This window comes from Danio aesculapii, chromosome 12 (assembly GCF_903798145.1).
Source record: "Danio aesculapii chromosome 12, fDanAes4.1, whole genome shotgun sequence".
In the NCBI taxonomy this organism is placed as follows: Eukaryota; Metazoa; Chordata; class Actinopteri; order Cypriniformes; family Danionidae; genus Danio; species Danio aesculapii.
Genome location: NC_079446.1, coordinates 12,503,279 through 12,527,410, shown reverse-complemented (window position 1 = coordinate 12,527,410; position 24,132 = coordinate 12,503,279). Strand labels below are relative to the sequence as shown.

The 24,132-nt window shown below is 34.6% G+C and overlaps 1 protein-coding gene across 1 annotated transcript; it reads left to right on the top strand.

Annotated features, from left to right (window-relative positions):
* The first annotated feature begins 1,855 nt into the window (after positions 1-1,855).
* Positions 1,856-22,552, top strand: get4 (guided entry of tail-anchored proteins factor 4). Its single transcript, XM_056469996.1, has 9 exons — positions 1,856-2,023; positions 5,731-5,809; positions 6,531-6,612; positions 9,422-9,571; positions 9,665-9,803; positions 12,417-12,557; positions 13,569-13,644; positions 16,996-17,068; positions 21,733-22,552. The coding sequence occupies exons 1-9, from the start codon at positions 1,884-1,886 to the stop codon at positions 21,819-21,821; spliced, it is 969 nt and encodes a 322-aa protein (XP_056325971.1). The 5' UTR covers positions 1,856-1,883; the 3' UTR covers positions 21,822-22,552.
* Positions 22,553-24,132: the final 1,580 nt, after the last annotated feature.

The following is a 24,132-nucleotide window of genomic DNA, read 5'->3' as shown; positions in this document are numbered from 1 at the left end:
TCTATCAACAACCCTGTTTTATGACCAAAACAAGCCATATTTATTTACAAAGTGTTCATTCGGATGTCAGACCAATGTTGAAACAGAACGATGCACGAACAAAGCACCTCAAACTGATATTAAAGCATTTCAAAAGAACTGTATCAGCCTGGATTCGAACCAACAATCACCACATGGTAGTCACGAACCCTAACCACTCCACTATAACACTTGAGGCTTAGATCCCACAAAGTGGGGTTTATTACTACAATTTGCTCAGCCGTTCTATGCTGAAGCTGGTGAGTGCACTGAACCAGTGCAATACATAAAACATGACCACTAGGCGTCACTGTAGAGTGGGGTTTCGAAACGTTTCGAAGCGTTGACACATTTGCTTCAACTGTTTCAATGTTTCATGAAGCCTCGCTTTGCCCACCACTACTGATTCCTGTGACGTTCCATGGACAGACGAGTCTTAGCTGAGGTCCAGCTTCCAGCCTCCGGCGCCTTCACTGCAGCTCTGCACAAGACATTTGGCCAGTGGAGAAATGGTCGTGCCCAACTGAGCCTGGTTTCTCTCGAGGTTTTTAATTCTTCCCTTTCGCCAATTGGTGAAGTTTTTTCCTCGTCACTGGCTTGCATGGATAGGGATCTGTAGAGCTGTGCATCGATGGATTTGCTCTTCAGTGTTTGGACCAGGGGCGTCGCTAGACCCAATTCACTGGGGCACGTGGGTTGGGGGGGAGGGTCGGGTACATGCCCCAGTAGAGCTTTATGTCTAGCAACGCCCCTGGTTTGGACTCTTAGTAGTGATTATTAAACCACACCGAACTCAGCTAAACTGAACTGAACTTAAACACTGAAAACTGAACTGACACGGATTCAGTTTACTATGATCTTTCATGTGAAGCTGCTTTGACACAATCTACGCTGTAAAGCGCTATACAAATAAAGGTGAATTGACTAGCATATTTTTATAAAGCACCAGTATCTAAAGAATATGCACTAGAATCATTTGAATAAGCACTAGTATCTTTTTAATAGGTACTGGTATCTAATAAATGAGTACTGGTATCTATAAAAACAACTAGTGTCTAATGAGTAAGCACTAGTATATTTTTATAAAGCACTAGTATCTAAAGAATATGCACTAGAATCATTTGAATAAGCACCAGAATCTAATGAATAAGTAGTATCTAATACATAAGTACTAGTATCTATCTAATAGGTACTAGTATCTAATGAATGAGCACTAGTATCTAACAAAAAGATCTAGTGTCTAATGAGTAAGCACTAGTATATTTTTATAAAGCACTAGTATCTAAAGAATATGTACTAGAATATATTGAATGAACAAGAACTATTATCTAATGAATAAGAACTAGTATCTAATACATATGTACTAGTATCTATATAATAGGTACTAGTATCTAATAAATGAGTATCTAATACAAAGAACTAGTGTCTAATGAGTAAACACTAACGTTAGTATATTTTAAAAAGTACTAATATCTAAAGAATATGAACTAGTAACGTTATCTAATGATCAAGTTCTAGTACTGAACGGAAAAGATATAAGTATCTTAAAAATAAGTATTAGTAACATGAAAATAGATACTAGTACGGTTATAGATTAAATGTCAAAACGGCTTGCCATAAAGCGATGTATTATTCTAGTTCATTTATCTTTAACAACAATAATTTACATTTATACTCGCTTATTATTATCATTTTAATTGCGTTTCTTTCCAAACTGTCGAAAACATTTAGTGTTTTCTCGTAATGATGATAACCGAACAAATATAGCGGTATAGGAAAAGAGGTACGCGTCCGTCAGTGGAGGTCAATGTGAAGTACGGCGAGTCTGAAGGCTCAGTGTTCGCGTTCGGTTGGTCGGAGCAGTCATGTCGGAGCAGGAGTCTCTGAAGAGCTCCAGCGCGAGGAACCGCGGAGGAGTACAGCGAGTGGAAGGCAAACTGAGAGCCAGTGTGGAAAGAGGAGATTATTATGAGGCACATCAGATGTACCGCACACTATTCTTCAGGTCAGTTTTATCGTTTATCACAGAAATTACACTGACTGGCTGGGGCCCTGTCGCTTCCAGATCTTTCTGGTTGTCAACGAAGCACGTTCATTCGATGAGCTGATTGGTCGATTGCTCTTCCTGACCCGCCCCTGGGATTTCATCTGATCTCTTATTGGCCATTCCCTACGTCATTCACGTCAGAATAGCGTCAGCCTGTTTAGCTACATGCTAACCTGAAGAATAAGGTTGATTAACGAATTTTCCGGCTGAGTAAAATGTTTTATGAGCGAAATATAATAATATAACACTAGAACGCAAAGATATATTATACCAGAATTAGATTAATCTGAGCATTTCTCTGAAATATAGTAATATAGCAATAAAGCTGGTAAAACAGCAGTGTTGTGAAATTTGCATTATGTTTAAAGTCCTTCTCTAAAGGAAGATAGTTCTTTCGATAGCAAAACGACAAGACCAAATGTATTTCATAAAACGTATATCTGCCATTCATTTTTCCTTTTGGTGACCTGCTGTGTGTAGTAAGCTGCCTACAAAGACAGTATTTTAAGCATAATAGTCTCTAAACCTAACGAGCTGCTTTACATTTTAATATATATATAAGCGTTTATACTGTAAACCGTGCGAACTGTCTACATACTGTAAGCAGCACTTTGGATATCATATTGTAGTCTCAAAACCTGACGAGCAGCAGTATTGTGCTTATCAAAAATGCAAAATTTTAGCTACAATGGTCTCAACCTAGTAAGCTTTTTTTATTTATTTTTTATTTAACATTAGTAACAGGGGATACATAAAACATTCATTTATACTAAAATTGTGTGACCTGAATGAATACAAATGATACATATTCATTGTACAGCTAGTTACAAAGGATAAGATAAAAATATTTAAAGTAAACAGAATATATATATATATATATATATATATATATATATATATATATATATATATATATATATATATATACACAGTACTTTAGAAATCCTAAAAAATGTCTCTGTTAATGTTTTCAAACTATTATATTTGATTTACCAAAGTCACACAAGTGGCAATTTCACGTCGGTCACATCCATAACGGAGAGATGTCACATCCATAACAACATTTTTCCCCATAAATGCAAAAATATTAAATAATATAAAATCAATAATTTTTGTTCTATAGTGAGCCAACTCTTACCCTTTTGATTAGTATTGTTTATTTTGGTGCAGTTTAATTCTGGAAGTGGTCAGTTATACTGGAAAATATAAACGGTTGCTTCAATATATATATATATATATATATATATATATATATATATATATATATATATATATATATATATATATATATATATATATATATATATATACATATATATATATATATATACATATATATATATATATATATATATATATATATACATATATATATATATATATATATATATATATATATATATATACATACATACAGATGAAGTCAGAACTATTTGCCCCCCTTTGATTTTATTTATTTTTCCTTTTTAAAATGTTTCCCAAATGATGTTTAACAGAACAAGGAAATTTTCACAGTATGTCCGATAATATTTTTTTCTTCTGGAGGAAGTCTTATTTGTTTAATTTTGGCTAGATTAAAAAGCAGTTTTTAATTTTTTATTCATTAAATTAGCCCCTTTAAGCTATTTAAATTATTATGTCACTTTAAGCTGTAATATAGAAGTGTCTTGAAAAATATCTAGTCAAATGTTATTTACTGTCATCATGGCACAGATAAAATAAACCAGTTATTAGAAATGAGTTATTTAAACTATTATGTTTAGAAATGTGTTGAAAAAATCTTTTCTCCGTTAAACAGAAATGGGGGGGGGGTGGGGGGTGACGAACAGGGGGCTAATAATTTTGACTTCAACTGTATATATCTCACGAAAAATACAACATAAATGTCTCAAACCATAATTAAATTATTAAGATTGTTACATTGTCCATTTTCATACAATCTGACTCCCAAATCAAAAACAATAAATTGTCTTAAAATCTAAAAGTTTTTTTGTAAGCTGAGAAAACAAGCCAATATATTTTTGTCCAAAATCTTTCTACAAAATTGCATTCTAAAAATAAATGTGTGAAGATATTTCTCTCAGTAGCATAAAGAGAAAGCAAATGTATTTCATAAAACATACGTCTGCCATTCATTTCATTTTTCCTTTTGTTGACCTGCTGTGTGTAGTAAGCTGCCTACATAGACAGCATTTTGAGCATCGTAGTCTCTAAACCTAATGAGCTGCTGTATATTTTAGTATATATAAACGTTTATACTGTAAACCTTGAAAGCTGTCTAACATTAAGCAGCATTTTGGACATCATGGTCTCAAAATCTGGCGAACTGCTATATAGTGTCTAGCAAAAATGCAAATTTTGGCTATAATGGTCTCAACCTAGTAAGCTACCTATTCAGAAAATGTTTATGACAGATTCTAGTGACCTCTCAACCAAAATGGCACTTTTAGCTCAAATTTGACTGTTGAGAAATTAACTATATCATCAAATAAACATAGACCAGATATTTGATGATAAAGTAAAAAAAAAAGAAATGTTAGTGTGAAACGGTTATCCTGATCATAAATGGTCAGGGAGAAAAATCTAATGGAAAAAACGAGGTAGTTTAGCATAATTTTATGTTATGGTTTCTTTGTTAATTATAATAGTATTTTAGTACCAGGTACAACCAGCATTAAAAGTACATGCATAAAAAAAGCATTATTATTTTATATGTAGCCTACTCATTTACAGTATGTCAGTCATATCTCTCTCTCTCTCTCTCTCCACTAATAAAAAAACACAATGGAGCACATATTAAAGTGAAATTAACAGTGCTTCAACAGATATTTTTTAAATGTATTTATGTGCTTTAAAATCTTTTCACAGTCACAGGCCTCGAAAACGCATGCAAAAGATAAACTTTATCTCTGTTATGGTTAAAAGTATGGACAAAAAATCACTCTATTATTGGTAAGTTCTGTCTCCACAAATCTCATGTGTTCTGGTCAACTATAATCATAACTCAACATTGGATATCTTGCAACGTGGTTATTGGGGATGCACATATCGATGCTGAAATGATATATTGTGCAATTATTTCCTATAATTCCCAAGTGCTGTTTAATGGAGCAAGGATATTTTCATCATTTTTCAATAATGTTGTCTTGAAGACTTATTTGAGTTTGGCTGAAACAAAACAAAATCCATTTTAAGGTCAATAGTATTATCCTTAAGAATGTATTTATGTAATTAGATTGGCTGCAGAACAAATTACTGTTGTCCAACAGCTTCCCTAATTAACCTAATAACCAGGTTATCCCTTTAAACTGCACTTAGTATTACTTACAAAATAAGTCATCATAACAAATTTGATTGAAATTAAGAATATTGTAGTTAAAGCCCTCAAACTGATGTCAACACTGGACTGTCAGAAGCAAAACGTGGAAACAAATGCTCGTATTTCTATTTCACTGGATTAACTTGCACTTAATTATTCTATAACACATAAAGAAACACAATGTGCTCTAGCAAACTAAACATTGTACATTTTAATCTCGCACAGGCTTTTAAAAGCGTGGTGAAATGTAATATGGTGGAAGAGTGGTTAATAAAGAATGCTAGTGTATTTTCTTTAGGGTTACACACCACCACTGAGTAACTCTTTCCTCTGTGTTTGGATGCAGGTACTTGTCACAAGCAAAGCATGCGGAGGCCAGAGAGTTGATGTATAATGGAGCGTTGCTCTTCTTTAGCTATAATCAGGTATGTGTTCCTCTAATTAGCAGCTAAATGTCTATAAGAGGCTGTAACCTACCATGTCATGAATACACTGAAATAGGGCTGCAACAATATTGCTAAAAAAAACTCTATTGAGATATTTTGTTTGTCTGAGAGATTGCAATACGAGTATAATTTCACAAGATGATTTGTAACTCTAAACTCTTAAGCATTCATCATTTTAGATTGACTGGGATTATTTTTGTAGGGGAGTATTTGTATAAAATATAAGAAAGAAAGTAGCAGGATAGATGAGTTCAACTGAATAAAGATATAAATGAAATGTTTTATGATTTTCTGTGGATTCTAACAGTATTGAGATACAGAAATTCAATAATCATATGTCGAATAACACTCTATAGTCTTCATTTTATAAATAATAAAATAAAATTAAACTTTAAACTTTATAACTTGGTTTAAATTAGCTTGAAATCCTCTGTCACAGGTCTTAAAAATGCTTCCAAAATAAATAATTCACTTTATTAGGGTTAAACGTTGTACATGTTATAAACTGCGTTGGTTGGTTATTATAATCCCAACTCGATATTTCAGATTCTGCAATGTGAATATAGCAGATTTGCACATTACGTTATTGATGCTAAAATGATATATTGTGCAGCCCTACACTGAAGCCCCACACTACACTGTTAGAATTGTTTTCCCTCTTTGAGTTGTATCTTTGTACTAATGATTGTTTCCTAAACAGCAAAACAGTGCTTCAGATCTGTCTATGCTGGTACTAGAGTCCCTGGAGAAATCTGAGGCCAAAGTAGATGATGAAACACTAGGTGGGTTTGTTGAAAAGTACACCATTGAGGCTACTGTGTTGCTGATTATTTGTCTTATTATTACGTTTTTGATAAAAATGTACAGTTGGTGGATTATTGCATTCAGTTTAAGAGTCAAAAACAAAAAGAGATTTTCAAGCATCAAATACTGCATTAAATTCTGTAGATTCTTTAGAATTATCCATTAGATTGTGCCTTGTTTTGTAAACTAAAATAATGACATATATTTGTACATATTGATTACATTACAGAAGTCACCCACTAAATTGTTTTTATTTAGTGTAACAATAGTTAATCTTGTTGAACAATTTCATTTTGATTTATACACAATTCTTTTTAAGGATTACAGTGGAGCCCCAAAATACTGATCAATTATAAGTATATAAATATAATTATAATAATTATATACTTACTCTTTCTCAATCAATATGTTTTGAATATTTAAAATATAACAACATTGCTTATTCTTTTCATAATTTTTTAGAAACACAGCTCAGAATAAGTATATTACATTTTTACATGACTGTGACATTCTCACTCATATTTAGACATTTAATTTTCACACAATATTTTAAAAATAAAGTTATTGGGAACATTATTTGAAAATGCTCTTTTAAAGTGCTTGCATTTGTTTTCTGTTTTATATATAAAATCCCTATGCATTTTCTTTTTGAATTTCCACCTAAATAATAAAAACAAAATATTTGAACCAATATTTCAATAATTTAAACAATCATTGTAGCAAATTAGATTCGAAAATTTTATATAAGGCATAATTAGTAAATAAATAGATAAACACTCCCTGACAAAAGACTTGTCGTCGATCCCAGTTGTAAGAGCAACAAATAATAACTTGACTTCTAGTTGATCATTGGAGATGTGGCAGACGGTAGATTTTTCTGTTGAATCATCTTTTGAACTGCATCCCAATCATCACAAATACTGAAGAAGACCTATTGAAACCCGCATGGACCCAAGATTCTCTTAGTAATCAGTCAAGTTTGGTGAAGGAAAATCATAGTTTGGGCTTACATTCAGTATGGGGGTGTGCGAGAGATCTGCAGAGTGAATGGCAACATCAACAGCCTGAGGTTTCAAGACAAATGTGCTGCCTGTTAAATTACAAACCACAGGAAAGGGCAAATTCTTCAGCAGGATAGTGCTCCTTCTCATACTTCAGGCTCCACATCAAAGTTCCTGAAAACCAAGAAGGTCAACATGCTCCAGGATTGCCCAGCCCAGTAAGATGGAGGAGGCGGCATTGAAGATGAATCCAAAGAATCTTGATGAACTCTGGGAGACCTTCGAGAACGCTTCTTTGGCATTCCAGATGACTTTATTAATAAATTATTTGAGTCATTGCAGAGATGTATGGATGCAGTCCTCCAAGCTCATGGGAGTCATACACAATATTAATTCGTTTTCCACTGCACCATGACTTTATATTCAATACTGTACATTATTTCTGTTAAGTGACAAGACATTTGTCTAAGCAAAGTCAGACCTTACTGTCCTAATTAAATAATTAAAAATCAAGGCATGATCATATTTTTATTTTGGTAAAATAAGCGTAATCTAGAGGCCTTTGCCTTTTGTGTAAGCCACTTCTGATACCAAATGGTCAACTAGAAGTCAAGTTATTATTTGTTGTTCCTAAAACTTGAATAGGCGACAAGACTTTTGTCAAGTAGCGTATAGTAAATTAAAAAATAGTAAATAAAAAAGGTTTTGTTATTATAAATATTTTTTAAAATCCACAACTTTAACAAAAATCTGTAGAAATTTGATGCTGAAAATAACAGTACATTTAACAAAAGGATTTAATTGCTTAATTTTTTTAAGGAACACTCCACTTTAAAAAAGATTGTTTTCAGGTGCTGTGTAATATCATTGCATCCGCTGCAGCCATGGTACAGCAGCAAAGTTCCTTGATTATTATGCCATATCATCTTAGAGAATAGCAAGTTTTAATTTTCTGTCAGTCTTTGTTTACGATGTAGAGAAATCTTAACCCTAAATAGGATAAATTCTCAAAACTCTGTTCATTTTTGAGTGTGATGCTAATGGTCTAGTCTGATTCAATGATCTATGCTAAGCTAAGTTAAAAGTGCTTCTGCAAGACCCATATATCTTCTGAAAGAATTCAAAAACGGTAAATTTGTGTTAATTGGTAAATAAAAGTTCCTTTAAAATGTTTGAAATGGAGAAACTCACCTTTACTCTAAGACTAAACATGGATAAATGTTATAAAAATTGGTCAAAATGGTTTATATATAAGAATACAGAAAATATATAATTTGCTAGGAAATGCTTTGCAATGAGTGCGACACCCCCCCCCCCCTCCTCCCCTTATTTATATTTATTTATATTTTTTTATTTTTATTATTACTTATTATTATTTTTTTATATATGTACATATATATGTATATTGTATATGTGAAATATTTTGTTTGGACCGCACATTACAGATTGTAAAAGACTGAATCATATGGACTTGAAGGAAACTATGTTGGTGTTTATGCTTATAATACAGCACCTTTTACGGGCGGGTTGGGGTGGGGGGCTAATGGGAGAGTAACCTGTACTATAAAAACAACTGTATAAGAAGAATGTAATATTTGTATGTCATGCCTCTGGTGATCTGTTTGTTCCGTTATGTTAAAACGAATAAAAAACAAAAGTTTAAAAAAAAAAAAGTTCCTTTAAAAAATGTAAATAATATAAATTTTTGCACATTTTTTCACAGAACACTTATGTGACGGCCTTTAATTTCAATTATTTCATATTTCATTCTTGATCTTTGTTCTAGAGCATCTGGCTAAACTTTTCAGCTTGATGGACCCAAATTCACCAGAACGGGTGGCGTTTGTCTCCAGAGCGATCAAGTGGTCATCAGGAGGGTCAGGAAAGTTGGGCCACCCCAAACTACACCAGCTGCTGGCGCTCACATTGTGGAAAGGTAAAACAGACACCAAAAAATAATCTGGAAAAAGATTCTCAGCTGCTCTGAGAATGTGTAATGTGTATATTTACAGTATTCGTTTGCATTTAGAACAAAACTACAGTGAATCCCGTTATCATTTCCTGCGCTCATCTGATGGGGAAGGCTGTGCACAGATGCTGGTGGAGTATTCATCAGCGCGAGGCTTTCATGGAGAGGTGGACATGTTTGTAGCACAGGCCGTCTTACAGTGAGTTCTGGAGTTTCATCTAAAAGTCTGAAGATAACAAAACAAAAATGGTTGTCATTTAAACACTCCCTAATGCTATTCAGTACTACTTTGATGACTGCAAAATACAAAAAGAGATATGACTATTATATGGAAGTGAATAAGGGACTGGGGCTGTCAGCTCCTAAATGACAAAATGTTCATTATTATTTTATTACATTATTATAAATTATTTATTAACAATGTTTGCCTTTTATTTGAGGGCACCTATTTTATCTCTTTTACAAGATGTAAGATAAGCCTTTGGTGTTTTCAGAATGTGTCTAAAGTTTCAGCTCAAAATACTCATCAGATAATTTATTATAGCCTCCCGAATCTGCCCATTTTGGTGTCTGTGTTCAGAGTAGCTGTTTTTGTAGCCTGTAACTTTAAATCCAAATGAGCTGCTTCTTCCCGCCCACCGCTACCACATCCATGTCCACTTCTCATCATGCATTGTCAGATAAACAGCAGTCAGTGACAAAGTCAGACAAAATAAAACCCAAGTAAGTTTATTTAATGTATTAGTGATGGAGTTTATTCAAGCCTTTCTCAAACGATGATTCACACCAATGCCGTTTGCTGTACACATACACACACTCACACATACGCACGTTTACTGACACCATGTGGCTGTAGTATTTATAGGCATTAAGAATTAAATGGCGATTTTTACTTTATTACAAACTTGCCCTGCTTTAAAAACCTTTTAAACTTCTAAAAATAAATAAAAGCAGTTTTTTGACCACTGAATCAACATTATTAGCCTCCTTAAAATTTTTATTCCTTTTTTCGATTTGCTACACAACAAACCACTGTTGTTCAGTAACTTGCTAAATTAGCCTAGTTAAGCCTTTAAATTGCATGAATACTTGTATCTTGCAAAACAAGTAAAAAATACATATTATGCACTGTCACCAAAGAAAAGAAATGAGTTGTTAGAAATTAGTTATTAAAACAAAAAAAAAAAATCTCTTCTCTCCGTTAAGCAACCCTCTGGAAATATTTTGAAAAGAATGAAAGTTTTCACAGGAATTTTTTTCAGGTGTATATTTTATTTAGATTGACCTGCAAAATCATCTGAAAACAAAGATATGAAAGATAAACGAATGAATCGAAAGAAAACAAAGAAGCCATTATAATTTGTGCGCTCATAATAAATGGAGGTTGTCTTAACTGTTTTGTTTTTAATCGCAGCTGGCTTGAACGCAGTACTACATGCAAGTAAAATAAGTTTTCTTTGTCCAATAACCCTGCTAAGAAAACTAAAGAAAACATCATTCCAACAGTGTCTGTTTGTTGGACACAGGGACTCCACGAGCTAACTGGGCGCCAGTACGTGCTGGACACCCGGAATGTTGCTCGGCGGCACATTTCATGCAACAAACACGTAATATTCTACGCGATGTTGCGTTTACGTATGCAAACCACAAAGAACTACAGCACAGATGGGTCTGAGTGAAGCTTCACAAAGCGGACTTCGTGAAATTGCCATGGCTCTACTCGTATTGTCGGTATTGAACTCACCTTGGTCAAGTACAAACAGCAACACGGAGAAAACTGACAAAAATGACAGATCTGTTGAGCTTTATGAGAATGCAGATCGAATGTTTAGAACGCGACGTCACTGGCTGAGAATGACGTGAAAGTGCTGAAGAATTTAAGATAGATTGACAAACACACTCACAGGCCTACTACTACTACTACTACTATATATACACTATATACTATAGTGCTTTAATTCACTTACTCATTTTCATTCACTCCTTCAAGTGAACTATATTAGTGGACTGATGTAGGGAATAGTGAATAAAGGTGTAGGGGGTGATTTCGGACACAGCAGTTGTTTCTGGAGGGCCACAGCTCTGTACAGTTGAGCTCCAACTCACACCAGCTTGGAAGTTTCTAGTGATCTTAAAGACTTTGATTAGCTGGTTCAGGGGTGTTTGGTTATGGTTGGGACAAAACTGTGTAGAGCTGTGGTCCTTGAGAAATCCAGATTGAGACCAATTGTGTGGTGTGTGAAATTAGGCATATTTGGACACTGTGGGAATTTGGGAAACCTCTTTCTCTGAAAACCGTACTGATTAATGCCAGTGTAAAGCACTGATTAATGGCAGGAACACATATCTCTTACATGAAAGGTTAATCTGAAGCAAGACCGCTTCAAGAGCTGTTTGGATTTTTTGGGGGGGATTCTTTTTGCTAATGTGCAGAAAGTGTCCATTTTCTACTGTGTTTCTCTACCTCAAATGACCTGGGAGGTTCTGTTGAATTGCTTTTGGTACTCAATTATATAGACGCAGACACTGGCCAGTTATTCACCCTGATGTTATTCATTAAGGCTTCAATATATTCAGTAGAATTATTACTGCTACAGCCTCTACTGAACATATGTTGGATTCTGTTTCTCACTTTTGTTGTCTTATCCATCAAGTCCTGCTTTTTATAAGTCAATTCATATGTAGTGATTAAACTTTGATAGCTGTCTTTTTTGTCATATAGTTTTATGGTATTCACTAATTTTGTTGTTTGTTGATTAAGTTAGCATTTTTTAATGATAGTACTCATCTCAGCATCTTGTCTTAACCACAGGTTCCTTTGTCTAAAAAACAAGACAAGTGCACTGGTGGTGTTCACCACATACACACAGAAGCATCCGTCTATAGAGAAGGGTCCTCCGTTTGTTCAGCCTCTGCTCAATTTCCTCTGGTTCCTCCTGTTGGCGGTGGATGGGTGAGTTACTCTCTGTATTCACACTTTAAATCTCAACATCAGGCTTTTATGAATGTTCAGTGTCCTGTAGGTCAGTGTTTCCTGTAGGTCAGTGTTTCCCAATTCTAGTTCCCCCCATGTCTACCTTACTTAACACAACTGATTCAAAGCATCTGCTTATTGAGATCTCAACATTGTTGTTGTCACAAAGTCATTGTAGAAAAGTTTGATGAGTAGTCTAGCAATAAGTCTCATTAAAGTTGCACTTAAGTTTGTATAAATTTTAGGTGGGCAGTAATTATAGCTGGAGACAAAGAGACTACCGTAACAACATTTTAACAAAGGTTGTGAATGAAGTGGATGGTTGAAATCTTGTCCAGACACTGAAGTTTCACTTACACTGATCTAGTCAACAAAACAATCAAATTCATAGGTGCTAATCAAATCAACCTGGCAGTATTACCCTGAACTTTCATAGAGACAAACGGCACAGCAGTGCCTTGAACTTGAGCAATAGCATTACTTTGGGATAGGCCAACGGACGGTAAGACAAAAGGGTCCTGATTCTCACACATGGGCTACCAGATTCATTCTTTACATCATGTAAAACACAATGTACACAACTTTTTCAGTTATGAACTTTAGATTTGATAAATTTGTAAGTCCACTTTGCTTAATTTAAAGCATTCATGGAATCGTATAGGATAATGGAATATGACGGGCAACAAATTATACACTACACTGCCTTCTGAAATCAATCAGATGAAGGCATTTCAGTAAATATGGTCATCTATTTCATCAGACTTGCCTTGTCACCTCTGTATGCTGTCAGCAGAGGCAACTTGTAGAAGCAACTTAAGAGAATTATTAAAGTATTCCGATTTACTTGGAAATAACAAGCTGCTGTGTTACCTCAGGATTGTCTCTAGAATGTTGAAAAGACCAGACGGCTTTATCTTTAATTGATTCATCAGTATTATCTGTAACAAAATAATCAACCTAATTTCTGGATGATTGTGGCTTTCTTTTCAGAGGGAAGTTGACAGTCTTCACAGTGTTATGCGAGCAGTATCAACCGTCACTGAAGAAAGACCCTATGTATAATGAGGTGAGTTAGTAAATGATTTCTCTCAATTAATTCTTGCTCGGAGATAGAAGCATAGACAGAAAATATATATAACTACTGCTCTGTACATAACTAAGCCACTTTGGGTTTTTACCCAGGTAAGTTTGCATTTTTAGTTTCAGGGTGTCTGCGGGGTCTTAAAAAGTCTTAATGTCTTAAATTTCAAAAACAAAGTTTTAGGCCTTAAAAAGTCTTAAATTCACTGAAATATTGTGTTGTGTGTCTTAATTAATTTTAAAAAGGTCTTATTTGTCTTCTGCCCAAGTAAAGCTACCCAACATCCATCAACATCGACCTGACATCCATCCAGTCACCAACAATCCATCTTAATAAAACTTTTTTATATATATTTAAGTTTATATTTAGGTTTTTTTTTACAATTTTTTTTTTACAATTACAATTTACAACCACTGTTAGACATTTTTTACAGCTATTTCTCCAAATTAAATTCCCTAATTCCTAGGGAAAAGAAAACAATTACACAGTTCCTCATGATAATAACAGAGCAATATATCCCTATGTGTTATCTTCCATTAATACAAAAGTAAGGTGGTTTAGACATAATATTTCTAAATAGGCATGAAACTTAAGATTTTATAACAGAAACTCAGTAGGTTGAATAGAAGTTATACTCAATTAATTTGGACAAAAAGTCAACAAATTTTTACTTTTGATTATTTATGTAATTTCCACCACAATAAATATACTTTTAACAATGTTAAAGTCATTTAAAAAAGAATTTCTATTTATATATATATATATATATATATATATATATATATATATATATATATATATATATATATATATATATATATATATACATATATACATATATATATACACTTTTATTTTGTAATGAATCACAATTAATTGTAAAAAGCCATATTTATTACAGAAATAAAAACACAGGCATGTAAGTGCCATTTGAATTTCAAAACAATTATTGCCAATAACAAACAAAAATGATTTCCATATTGGATTCTTAGTGGACTACAAATTTTTTTTTTAAAAAACAGGCATTGCAAATATGAAAATTGGAAAATTATAATAATAAATAAAGTATTGAATACAAACAATTGTACTCATTGTAAAGTTGTACTGCTGAGAGTTAAAAACATTAATTATAAAGTAGAAACTATTTTGATTAGTCCTCCTTAACATTTAGCCAGTTGCTAAGACAGTCCAGTCTATTGACATTATAGGGGGACAATGTGGCCCTTTTCTTTTGAATGTGACCTGAGACTGAGAACAGTCTCTCACAAGCAGACTGGTGCTGTGATAAGGACGCAAGAAGCAACAACGGGTACATCAAAGGCACGTACCAAAGATATAGACTTCTTACAGGGACTTTGGTCACACCATCTCTAAACATTTAATTCTAAACAGCTTTGAGGGATACGGACACCGTTGTCGATGTTAGGTGTTTGGTCTTGGTGCTAGGAAACGCACACACACACACACACACACACACACACCGACACACGCACACAATGTGTGCAGTACAGTGCGCCTGGTGAGCGACTCCCTTCAGATTCATCAACACGCACGATCGCGTTCAATAAATTTGCTTAAACTAAGCGTTCTAAAGTATGGCTGTATTTTACAAGCAAGGATTCTGACACAGCAACGTGAAGCAGATGCTTTACAAAAGTTGCGTGTTGGGGGGAAACACGTCAAACTTAATGAAACATTTGAGGGCGCATGGAATCAACTTAAAGGCAGAGAAATGGGCTGTGAATATTCACACATACTAGTTTTCTTGTTTTGACAAATTAAAGTATGTCGCTAAGAAATAAATGCATTTGATATTTAGATTTAGATTAGATTCATTAGAAAAAAAGAAAAAAAAACTCTAAAATTTAATTCATAATGGTCTTAAAAGGGTCTTAAAAAGTCTTAAATTTGACTTAAATTTGAGTTTGAGGAAAAACTCATCAGTAATCAGGTTTCCATGGTAACTTACTCTGCACAGCTAACCTGCGCTAGATCAGGTTTTATTCTAGTTTAGAGATCATGAACCCAGTCTGGACCAATCAGCTGTGAGTAAAGTGACGCATATCTTATACACCTGATAGTCCCTGTGCATCTTTTTTTTACTCCAAAGTCTTTTAAACTCCAAATTAAAGTCTTTTACACTTTTATATTATATATTCAAATAATTATTCATATTTCAATTAATATTACAAAGGTTTTTAAATAAAAATTTACATTTAAACATCAACAAATAAATTTGCTTTAATTTGTCTGTATTTATGTGTGGAGTTTGCATGTTCTCCCCGTGTTCGCGTGGGTTTCCTCCGGTGCTCTGGTCTCCCCTACAGTCCAAAGACATGTGCTATAAGTGAATTGGATAAACAAAATTGGCTGTAGTGTATGAGTGTATTTATGAGTGTGTTTATGTTTCCCAGTACTGGGTTGTGTTGGGAAGGGCATCCGCTGCATAAAAAAATATGCTGGAATAGTTGGTGATTCATTCTGATAAATAATGGACTAAGCCGAAGAAAAATGAATAAATGAATGAATATTTGTATTTTGAGTAGTTTGTGAATTTGCATTATTCAAATAAATAATTGATTTGCACTAATATATTTTCTTTAAGTTGCCTTCACGGTTATCGCTGCATCATCAGTGTTTATTTCACCCTTGTATATGTTTTGATTTCTTTATATTTTTAATAATTAAATAACTTATTTTTCAACAGAGAAGTGAACTGCGAGAACTAAATCAGACTGACAATCTCATGTGATTGGCTGTTAGCTGCACGTGTCACTACATGTGTACGCACTCTAAAGTCAACTCTGGGTTTACACTTCTTTCGATTTATCAACCTGATACTTACTCTGCAAGCCAGATTTTGTTCAACTCGCATTGTGCAGGAGGCCTCAGGGCATATCAGGCCTTGTTTACATCAAGATGCACTTTCGTCAAATTAAACACAAGTGGACGATGCTAAATAAGATCTAAAACATTTCGAGCTTCTCCACTTTTGACCATTTTCAGAGGTAAAACTTTTTGATGTGCTTACATAATGAAACATTTATGTGGTTTAATGCACTGACAGACAGTCACCAAAGTGCACTAAAACCAGATATTCAAACTTAGCTGTGTGTTTCCTGAACTCACAGAACACAATCCAAGGCATAGCAATGCATAATAATGCTAGCGTGACTCCAACAGATTACAGAAGACTTTGAAGTTAGCATGTTGCTAATCTAATGCACACAAAGAGATTTCGCTTCAACGTTATTAATGTAGCTTGGAGTCTATATGATGTAGGACTATCAGACATGTGAATAACACACATTTTGTTCTTCTTACTTTTGTCCTCAGTATCTGGATAGAATAGGACAGCTGTTTTTTGGAGTGCCACCCAAACAGTCGTCATCATATGGTGGTTTGCTAGGTAAGAAACTTGCTTTTGTGTGACTAGTAAAACAACACTGTACTTCCATACTAAAGGATCACAAAGACATTAATTTCAAGTAGTGAAATCAATCTATTTTGATGATGGTGATGATGATGATGATGAAAAGCTTATATTTGTCACATACACTTTTACATGTAGCTAAATTAAACATTAAGGGAGGCAAAAAAGCCCATCTCAGACTATCCTTGAAGTAGGGCAGTGTGAGATCAGGGGAAAAAAGCCCCAGCAACCAAGCACAGAAAACATAGATATAACAACATAATGGGATGGGAATATGGGGATGTGGATATAGTCTGATAAAATTTGGCAGCCATCTTTTATATAGATTAAGATATATTTTATATAGAATATAGATAGCTTCAATATCCTCCAGGCACAGAATGGCCAGGCACATTACTTGCCACCTCTCCCACCCATCCATCATGCATCCAACAGCAAACGTTCCTGCAGGACAGTTGAGTTCCCCCGAACCCAAACTTCTTGTCGAGAAGATGGTGTCAATTGCATTCAGAGACCAGTTGATGAAATCCATAATTCCTTATTGTTTGAAGAGCAGGGCAAGAAGAGCCTCAGAGTCTTTTGTCTTATATGACCAACATTCCATGAAATCCAACAGTCATAATATAAAAGCAATAGCAATAACAGCTAGCACTACAAGAGCAGTTTGCATGAGTGATAGTAAAATAAAAAGGTTATAATAAAATGTACATAGTTGATTGCTATTAAGAATCCATAGATCCTTTGTTTTTGTAAAAAAAAAAAAAAAAAAAAAATATATATATATATATATATTCATTACAATCCATTGTGTTTATCATTATAACTGTACAAAAAGTGGCAGTTGCAATATCATTAGCATAAGGGGTTTTGTAGTAGCTAAAATAGGTACCCACTCGTACATCAAAACTATAACTCATAGCAGATCACAATATTACCTGTTTTTACTGTTTTGATTAGTACTGCTAATCAGTATTGACAAGTTTCCAATATTTTTAAAGTATATATTCCAGAAATGCATAAATGTCCAAACTGTTAGATTTTTTTTTATGTATAGGTTTAGGTCCAATCCCAATTTTATTTTTGTACCCCTACCCCTTCCTCTTGGCCCTTGAGTGTAAAGGGGGAATGACTTCAAAATTTACCCCTAAGAACTGGTACAGCACTGTAAACACATTATCATATGTCATCGCAAGCTCTTACTTCATATGAGATCGGCGATCATGACTGCTTTAGTTACTCCAGTTGTGTTATTTTTTGGTATTTATCTTCAGGAAAACACTGAGGGCAACAATATCATGTTATTGTAATGATATAATGTGGCAATAAGCTCGTAACTGTTCTGAGCATTTACACAATGGCCATATTTATCTACTGTATGTAAACATACAAAAACAACATTAACATTATACCAGACACTGTAAAAAGCTCATGTTCAGTCACTAGACTTTTCTGACAGGGTATTCGAGTGTCAGATGTGAAAGTATGTTGTGGGACTGCTATACAGGAGTTATTATTAGAGATTATGGATAGCAAAATTTAGCGGTTTGTATTTCAGCTCTTTTTTTTTTTTTTTTAAAGCATGAGAGTAAAACATGAACGCCATTATGAATATATTAAACATATGCTTGTTTGTTGTAACAATTCGTAATAATGACAAAAATTACTAATTTGTGGATCTCCTTACTTCCGTGTGCAGCCATTTTGCCATTGTAGATTGTGTATTCTGGGAAATATTCTTACCCTTTGGTTTTGAGTGTGGTTCTGAAAAATCTCCATTCCAAGGGCTATCTAGCTCTTCCCCTTAACCCTACGCCTTCAAGCTAAAGAGAATTGGGACACCCTTTCACGTGAACTCGCAAAATGAGGGGTAGGAGTAAGGGGAAGGCCTAAGGGGTAGAATTGGGATTGGGCCTTAGTATACATGTTGAATTAAATTTGGGTCAACTTTGTTAAAGAGATCCTTTGTGACATTTTGTACATATAAGGATTGAAAAAAAAAAAACATTCTTCCTGTTTGCACTGGAACCTAGCATGCAATGATGATGAATTTTATTCATAACTTCCAAAAAGCATTAGTCTTTCCCTCTATGTACATCTTCACTGTATTACCACCATATGTTGTCACATGGATTCAGGATAATATACACTTTTAACTGTCCAATATAAGCATAATTTTTCTATGAATAGGATAAACATCTCAGAATAATAGCAGGATCATCTACGTTGTATATATTGTTATATACAATACATAGCATATTGTTCAGTAGACCATTTTAAAATATACTGCTCTACAGTATTCAAGTGGAAGTGAAGCAGTCAGTCAAGTTTACATTATTTTTGTAAATTGGTTTCCACTTTGATGAAAATATATATTACTAACTCGATTAATGTAATCATTTTGAAGAAAATATTTTCATTAAAGTGGAAATCAATTTACAAAATAATGTAAACTTGACTGACTGCTTCACTTCCCCTTTAAAGCAGACAAAGAACTGAAACAAACTCCAAACAAATTAGTTTTTGCTGTTTTTGATTCAACATGTGACACGTTGTTGTTGTTTTGTAGTTAAATGTTACTTAGTTCACACAACAGTGAAAATTCAGTCATTAATTACTTGCGCCCTATTCACATGGGGCGTCAGCTTCAACGTTTCCCATTCACTTTTAATGGCTGACGTCAGGCGTTGCCGAACTGCATTGTTGATCCATCTGGGCCGCTTCAGAAGCATTGCTCGCTGCAGAAGTTGGGACTTGCTCAACTTTTCAAGTGCCGACGGAAGCGTCAGCCAATCAGATCGCTGTATGCAAATACACCAGCTCAGACAGTGGCCTATTGCTGACTAATTTCAATGGCTGATGCTGCTATGACGATCGCATCAGCCCCAACTTCAGACACGCCCTCTGTCAAGCGTAGACGCTGAAGCCCCATGTGAATTGGCCATTACCCTCATATTGTTCCAAACTCCTGACATCGTTGTTTATCTTTAAAATATAAATAATGACATTTCAGATGAAATCCGAGAGCTCCCTCATCCTTAATAGACAACAAGTGTCCTGAGACGTTTAGAGGCCAAAAAAGGAACCAAAACCATTCCATTTGATTTCAGTGGTTCCTGTGCACACAAAAAAAATATTTTCTTCTGTGTCAGATAAGGGTGCATGTTTACTACAAGCAGTATGACATACCACTAGGCATGTCACAATAGTCAGTAACACCACTAGGCCTGTCACAATAATCAATATATCGACTTATCGCACAATACATGGACATGACCTGAATCATTTTTGGTGATGCAATACATATTGCCATATATCTCTATCTCTGTTGGAGGTGTCAGTGTCAGTATGGTTAAAAAAACACGACTGACAACTGAACATAGATTCGGGACTAGATATTGCAGCATCTGTTACTTTTTACCTTGTACTTTTTGTTAACATTTATTATTTATTTGTTTAGGATATGCATTTTCATATTCTGATTCCAATGCCTAATGATTAAATGGTTAAAATGACTATAATTAAATGAAATGTGTATTTTGGAAGTGTGTACTTGCATTGTGATTATATTGTCATTCTGGCATTATTAATGAGTGGCATAAAATGGTCTTAAAATGACAAAAATATCGTTTATAGCAATATATTTGGGTTCAATATATCGTATAACAAAAAATAGATATGGTGACAGGCCTAAGCGCAACACACAAATGTCATAATGACTGTAGTAAAAGCATACCCTGATCTGACATGGAAGGTATAGGTGAACAAAGCCATTTTTATCATTGTTTTGGTGCACAAATATGCTCTTGGAGCTTCACATGATTATAGCTGAACTACTGTGACAAATTTTAGGTCATTTTAGTTATTTGTTCTGGATTATAAAGATCTCTGGAACCATGCATTTATAGATATAAGTATATAAGAATTTCACTCACCTGGGAAACGGAGGCTTCTTGAATGGCTTGTGAGCACAATTAAGTGCACACAGCATGCCATATTATCTGATAATTGTTGAAAATAATTCCAAAAGACAATTGACTGTGTGTAAAGCCCCATAAAATAAAACAAAAATACGATTTATATGCTGAGTTCAGTTGCTAATCAGCCGGAATCAGCTGAGGTGACATGACGGTGACCAGCGAGACCTAGCTGTCACTCAAGTGGCCACGGCCTTAATTATGCAGACTTAATAGAAGTTAATATAAACTAAACGAATGAGTTATAAAAAATTCCCCCCTCACAGTTGTCATGAAGGGTAATATTAGCTATATGAACCAAAACCATCTTTGGTACCAGGCTGTAAACATGTTTTTATCAGCAGTAAATTTGGCCAATTTTGCATTGCAGTCAGTAAACATCTGGAGTTCCTGGAGCCAGCCCTCAAAGGCGAGTTGATGAATTGCAGTTTCAGTTACTTCCATATTGGCTTCACAAGGGAGAGCGGGAGGGTGCCGGTTGGTTATAATGTAATTCAATGGTGCAAAAACAGCCACAAAGATAACAAAAGGGTAGTCAATTTGAACAATAAACAATGGTTCATTTGTTTTCAGAAAGATCTAAATGTATTGGAATGACATGAAGGTGAGTAATTATGAAAAACTTTTAATCTTTTAACTTGGTTTGTTTGGCTTTCTTTGTGACAGGAAACCTATTGAATAGCCTAATGGGCTCAGGTGAGGAAGAAGATGGTGAAGAGGCTCACGAAGACAGCAGCCCCATTGAGCTGGACTGAAGTGTCTGACCCCACGTCATAAACCAAACCATTCACTGAAGTGAACAGTGACCAATCACACATCCGTTTGGGCGCTCTTTTTCAAAACAAAACTAACTCTTTCCTGTTATTGTTGGACTTTGTTCTGTGTATAGTTTTTAAAGAATGAAGGTGCAACAATATCAAACGTCCCGGACTGTTGAACAAAATTCATAAAAGAGCAGAAAGCGGCGCACTTCAGATGTAATCGTGAACACCCTCCATTTGTAGATCTACTGAGCTCTTGGCGTCAGGGACCCTCATTTGTGAGAGGGACCCCGATGGTACTTTTGCTGTCCTGCCACAGAGGGTGGCGGCTGCTCCTCAATGTATTAATGAAAGTAATTCAATTGCTCTTAACTTATAATCCATGCTAATATACTTTGATAAGTCCTACAGTATGATCGCTCAAATCAAAACAAGGCTTGGTTTTGTGTGTCCACACGTCTAGATCTTACCAGGGATACTACGGTGTCTTTGATAGGACATTTCACCACTTATGTTACATCGCGCGCGTGTGTGTGTGTATGCGTGAGAGAGGGTGAGAAAAGCACAGCTCTCACAAATGTGTGTGAGACGGATAGACGAATGCATGTTAGTGTTGATCAGAGTGTGAATGTGTTGTTGTAAGTGTATCGGTCATCAGGGGGGCGCTTCATTCTCTTCTGAGGTGTGATTGAGCATAATTAAAGGATAGAGATGGATGTAACAAATATTAATGTGTCTTGTTTTATTCATTGCAGTAACATTTAATTCATTCAATATAAAGTTGCAACTGATGTTATTATGACTTTCCACTTACAGTTGAAGTCAGAATTATTAGCCCTCCGGTGTATATTTCCCAAATGATATTTAACAGAGCAAAGAATTTTTCACTGTATTACCTGTAATATTTTTTCCTTCAGGAGAAACTCTTATTTGTTTTATTTCGGCTAGAATAAAAGCAGGTTTTTATTATTTTCTTTTTAAAAAACATTTTAAGGTCAATATTATTAATCCCCTTAAGCAATGTTTTTCGAATGTCTACAGTCTAAATTATTCTAACTTGCCTAGTTAAGACCTTAAATGTCACTATAAGCTGAATACTAGTATCTTGAAAAAAAATACATATAGTAAAATATGCCATGTCAACATGGCAAGGATAAAAGAAATCAGTTATTAAAACTATTATGTTTAGAAATGTGTCTCAAAAAAAATCTTTCCGTTAAACAGAAATTGGGGAAAAATATACAGGAGGGCTAATAATAATAATGACTTCAACTGTATGGAGTTGAACTCATTTGGAGTCCGTTCTTCATGAAAATAATTCTTCCAAATCAATAGTCCATTAGTTCATGTACTAACTAAAAGTAACCCAAGTATGAATAATCTTGTCATTTATTAATCCCAGTTCAACATTTACTAATGCATTTTTAAAATACAAAGAATGAGCTTGTCAACATTAGTTAATGCACTGTGAGTTAACATAAACTAACATTATTTAATTTAAAGGGCACCTATTTTACCTCTTCTACAAGATGTAAGATAAGCCTTTGGTCTCTCCAGAATGTGTCTATAAAGTTTCAGCTCAAAATACCCATCAGATTATTTATTATAGCCTCCAGAATCTGCCCATGTTAGTGTCTGAGTACAGTGTAGCTGTTTTGCAGCCTGTGGCTTTAAATGTGAATGAACTGCTTCTCCTAGCCCACTGCTCCCACGTGCTTGTCTACTTCTCATGCGTTATGTCAGATAAACAGCAGTTAGTGATAGCGACAGACACGGATGAAGCTGTAATTTTTGACGTTTGAGGTACACACACAAAATATAATAAAATTATATTTATAACATTTGTTATTGAGATGCAGCTGAACACAGAATTGTTCATTCATTCATTTTCTTTTCAGCTTCGTCTCTTTATCAGAGGCCACCACAGTGGAATGAACCACCAACTTATCCAGCATATGTTTTACGCAGCGGATGTCTTTCTAGCTGCAACCCATCATTGGGAAACACCCATATACACTCATTCACTACGGACAATTTAACTTACCCAATTCACCTATATCGCATGTGTTTGGACTGTGAGGGAAACCGGAGCACCCAGAGAAAACCTACGCCAACATGGGGAGAACATGAAAACTACACACAGAAATGCCAACTGACCTAGCCGAGGCTCGTATCAGCAACCTTCTTGCTGTTAGGCGATAGCGCAACCCACTATGCTACGGCTCCGCCCATGCAGAGCGTTGTAACAAACATTTTAATCACAGTTTCTTTGCAAAAAATGTTATGTTATTATGGAGACATGGCA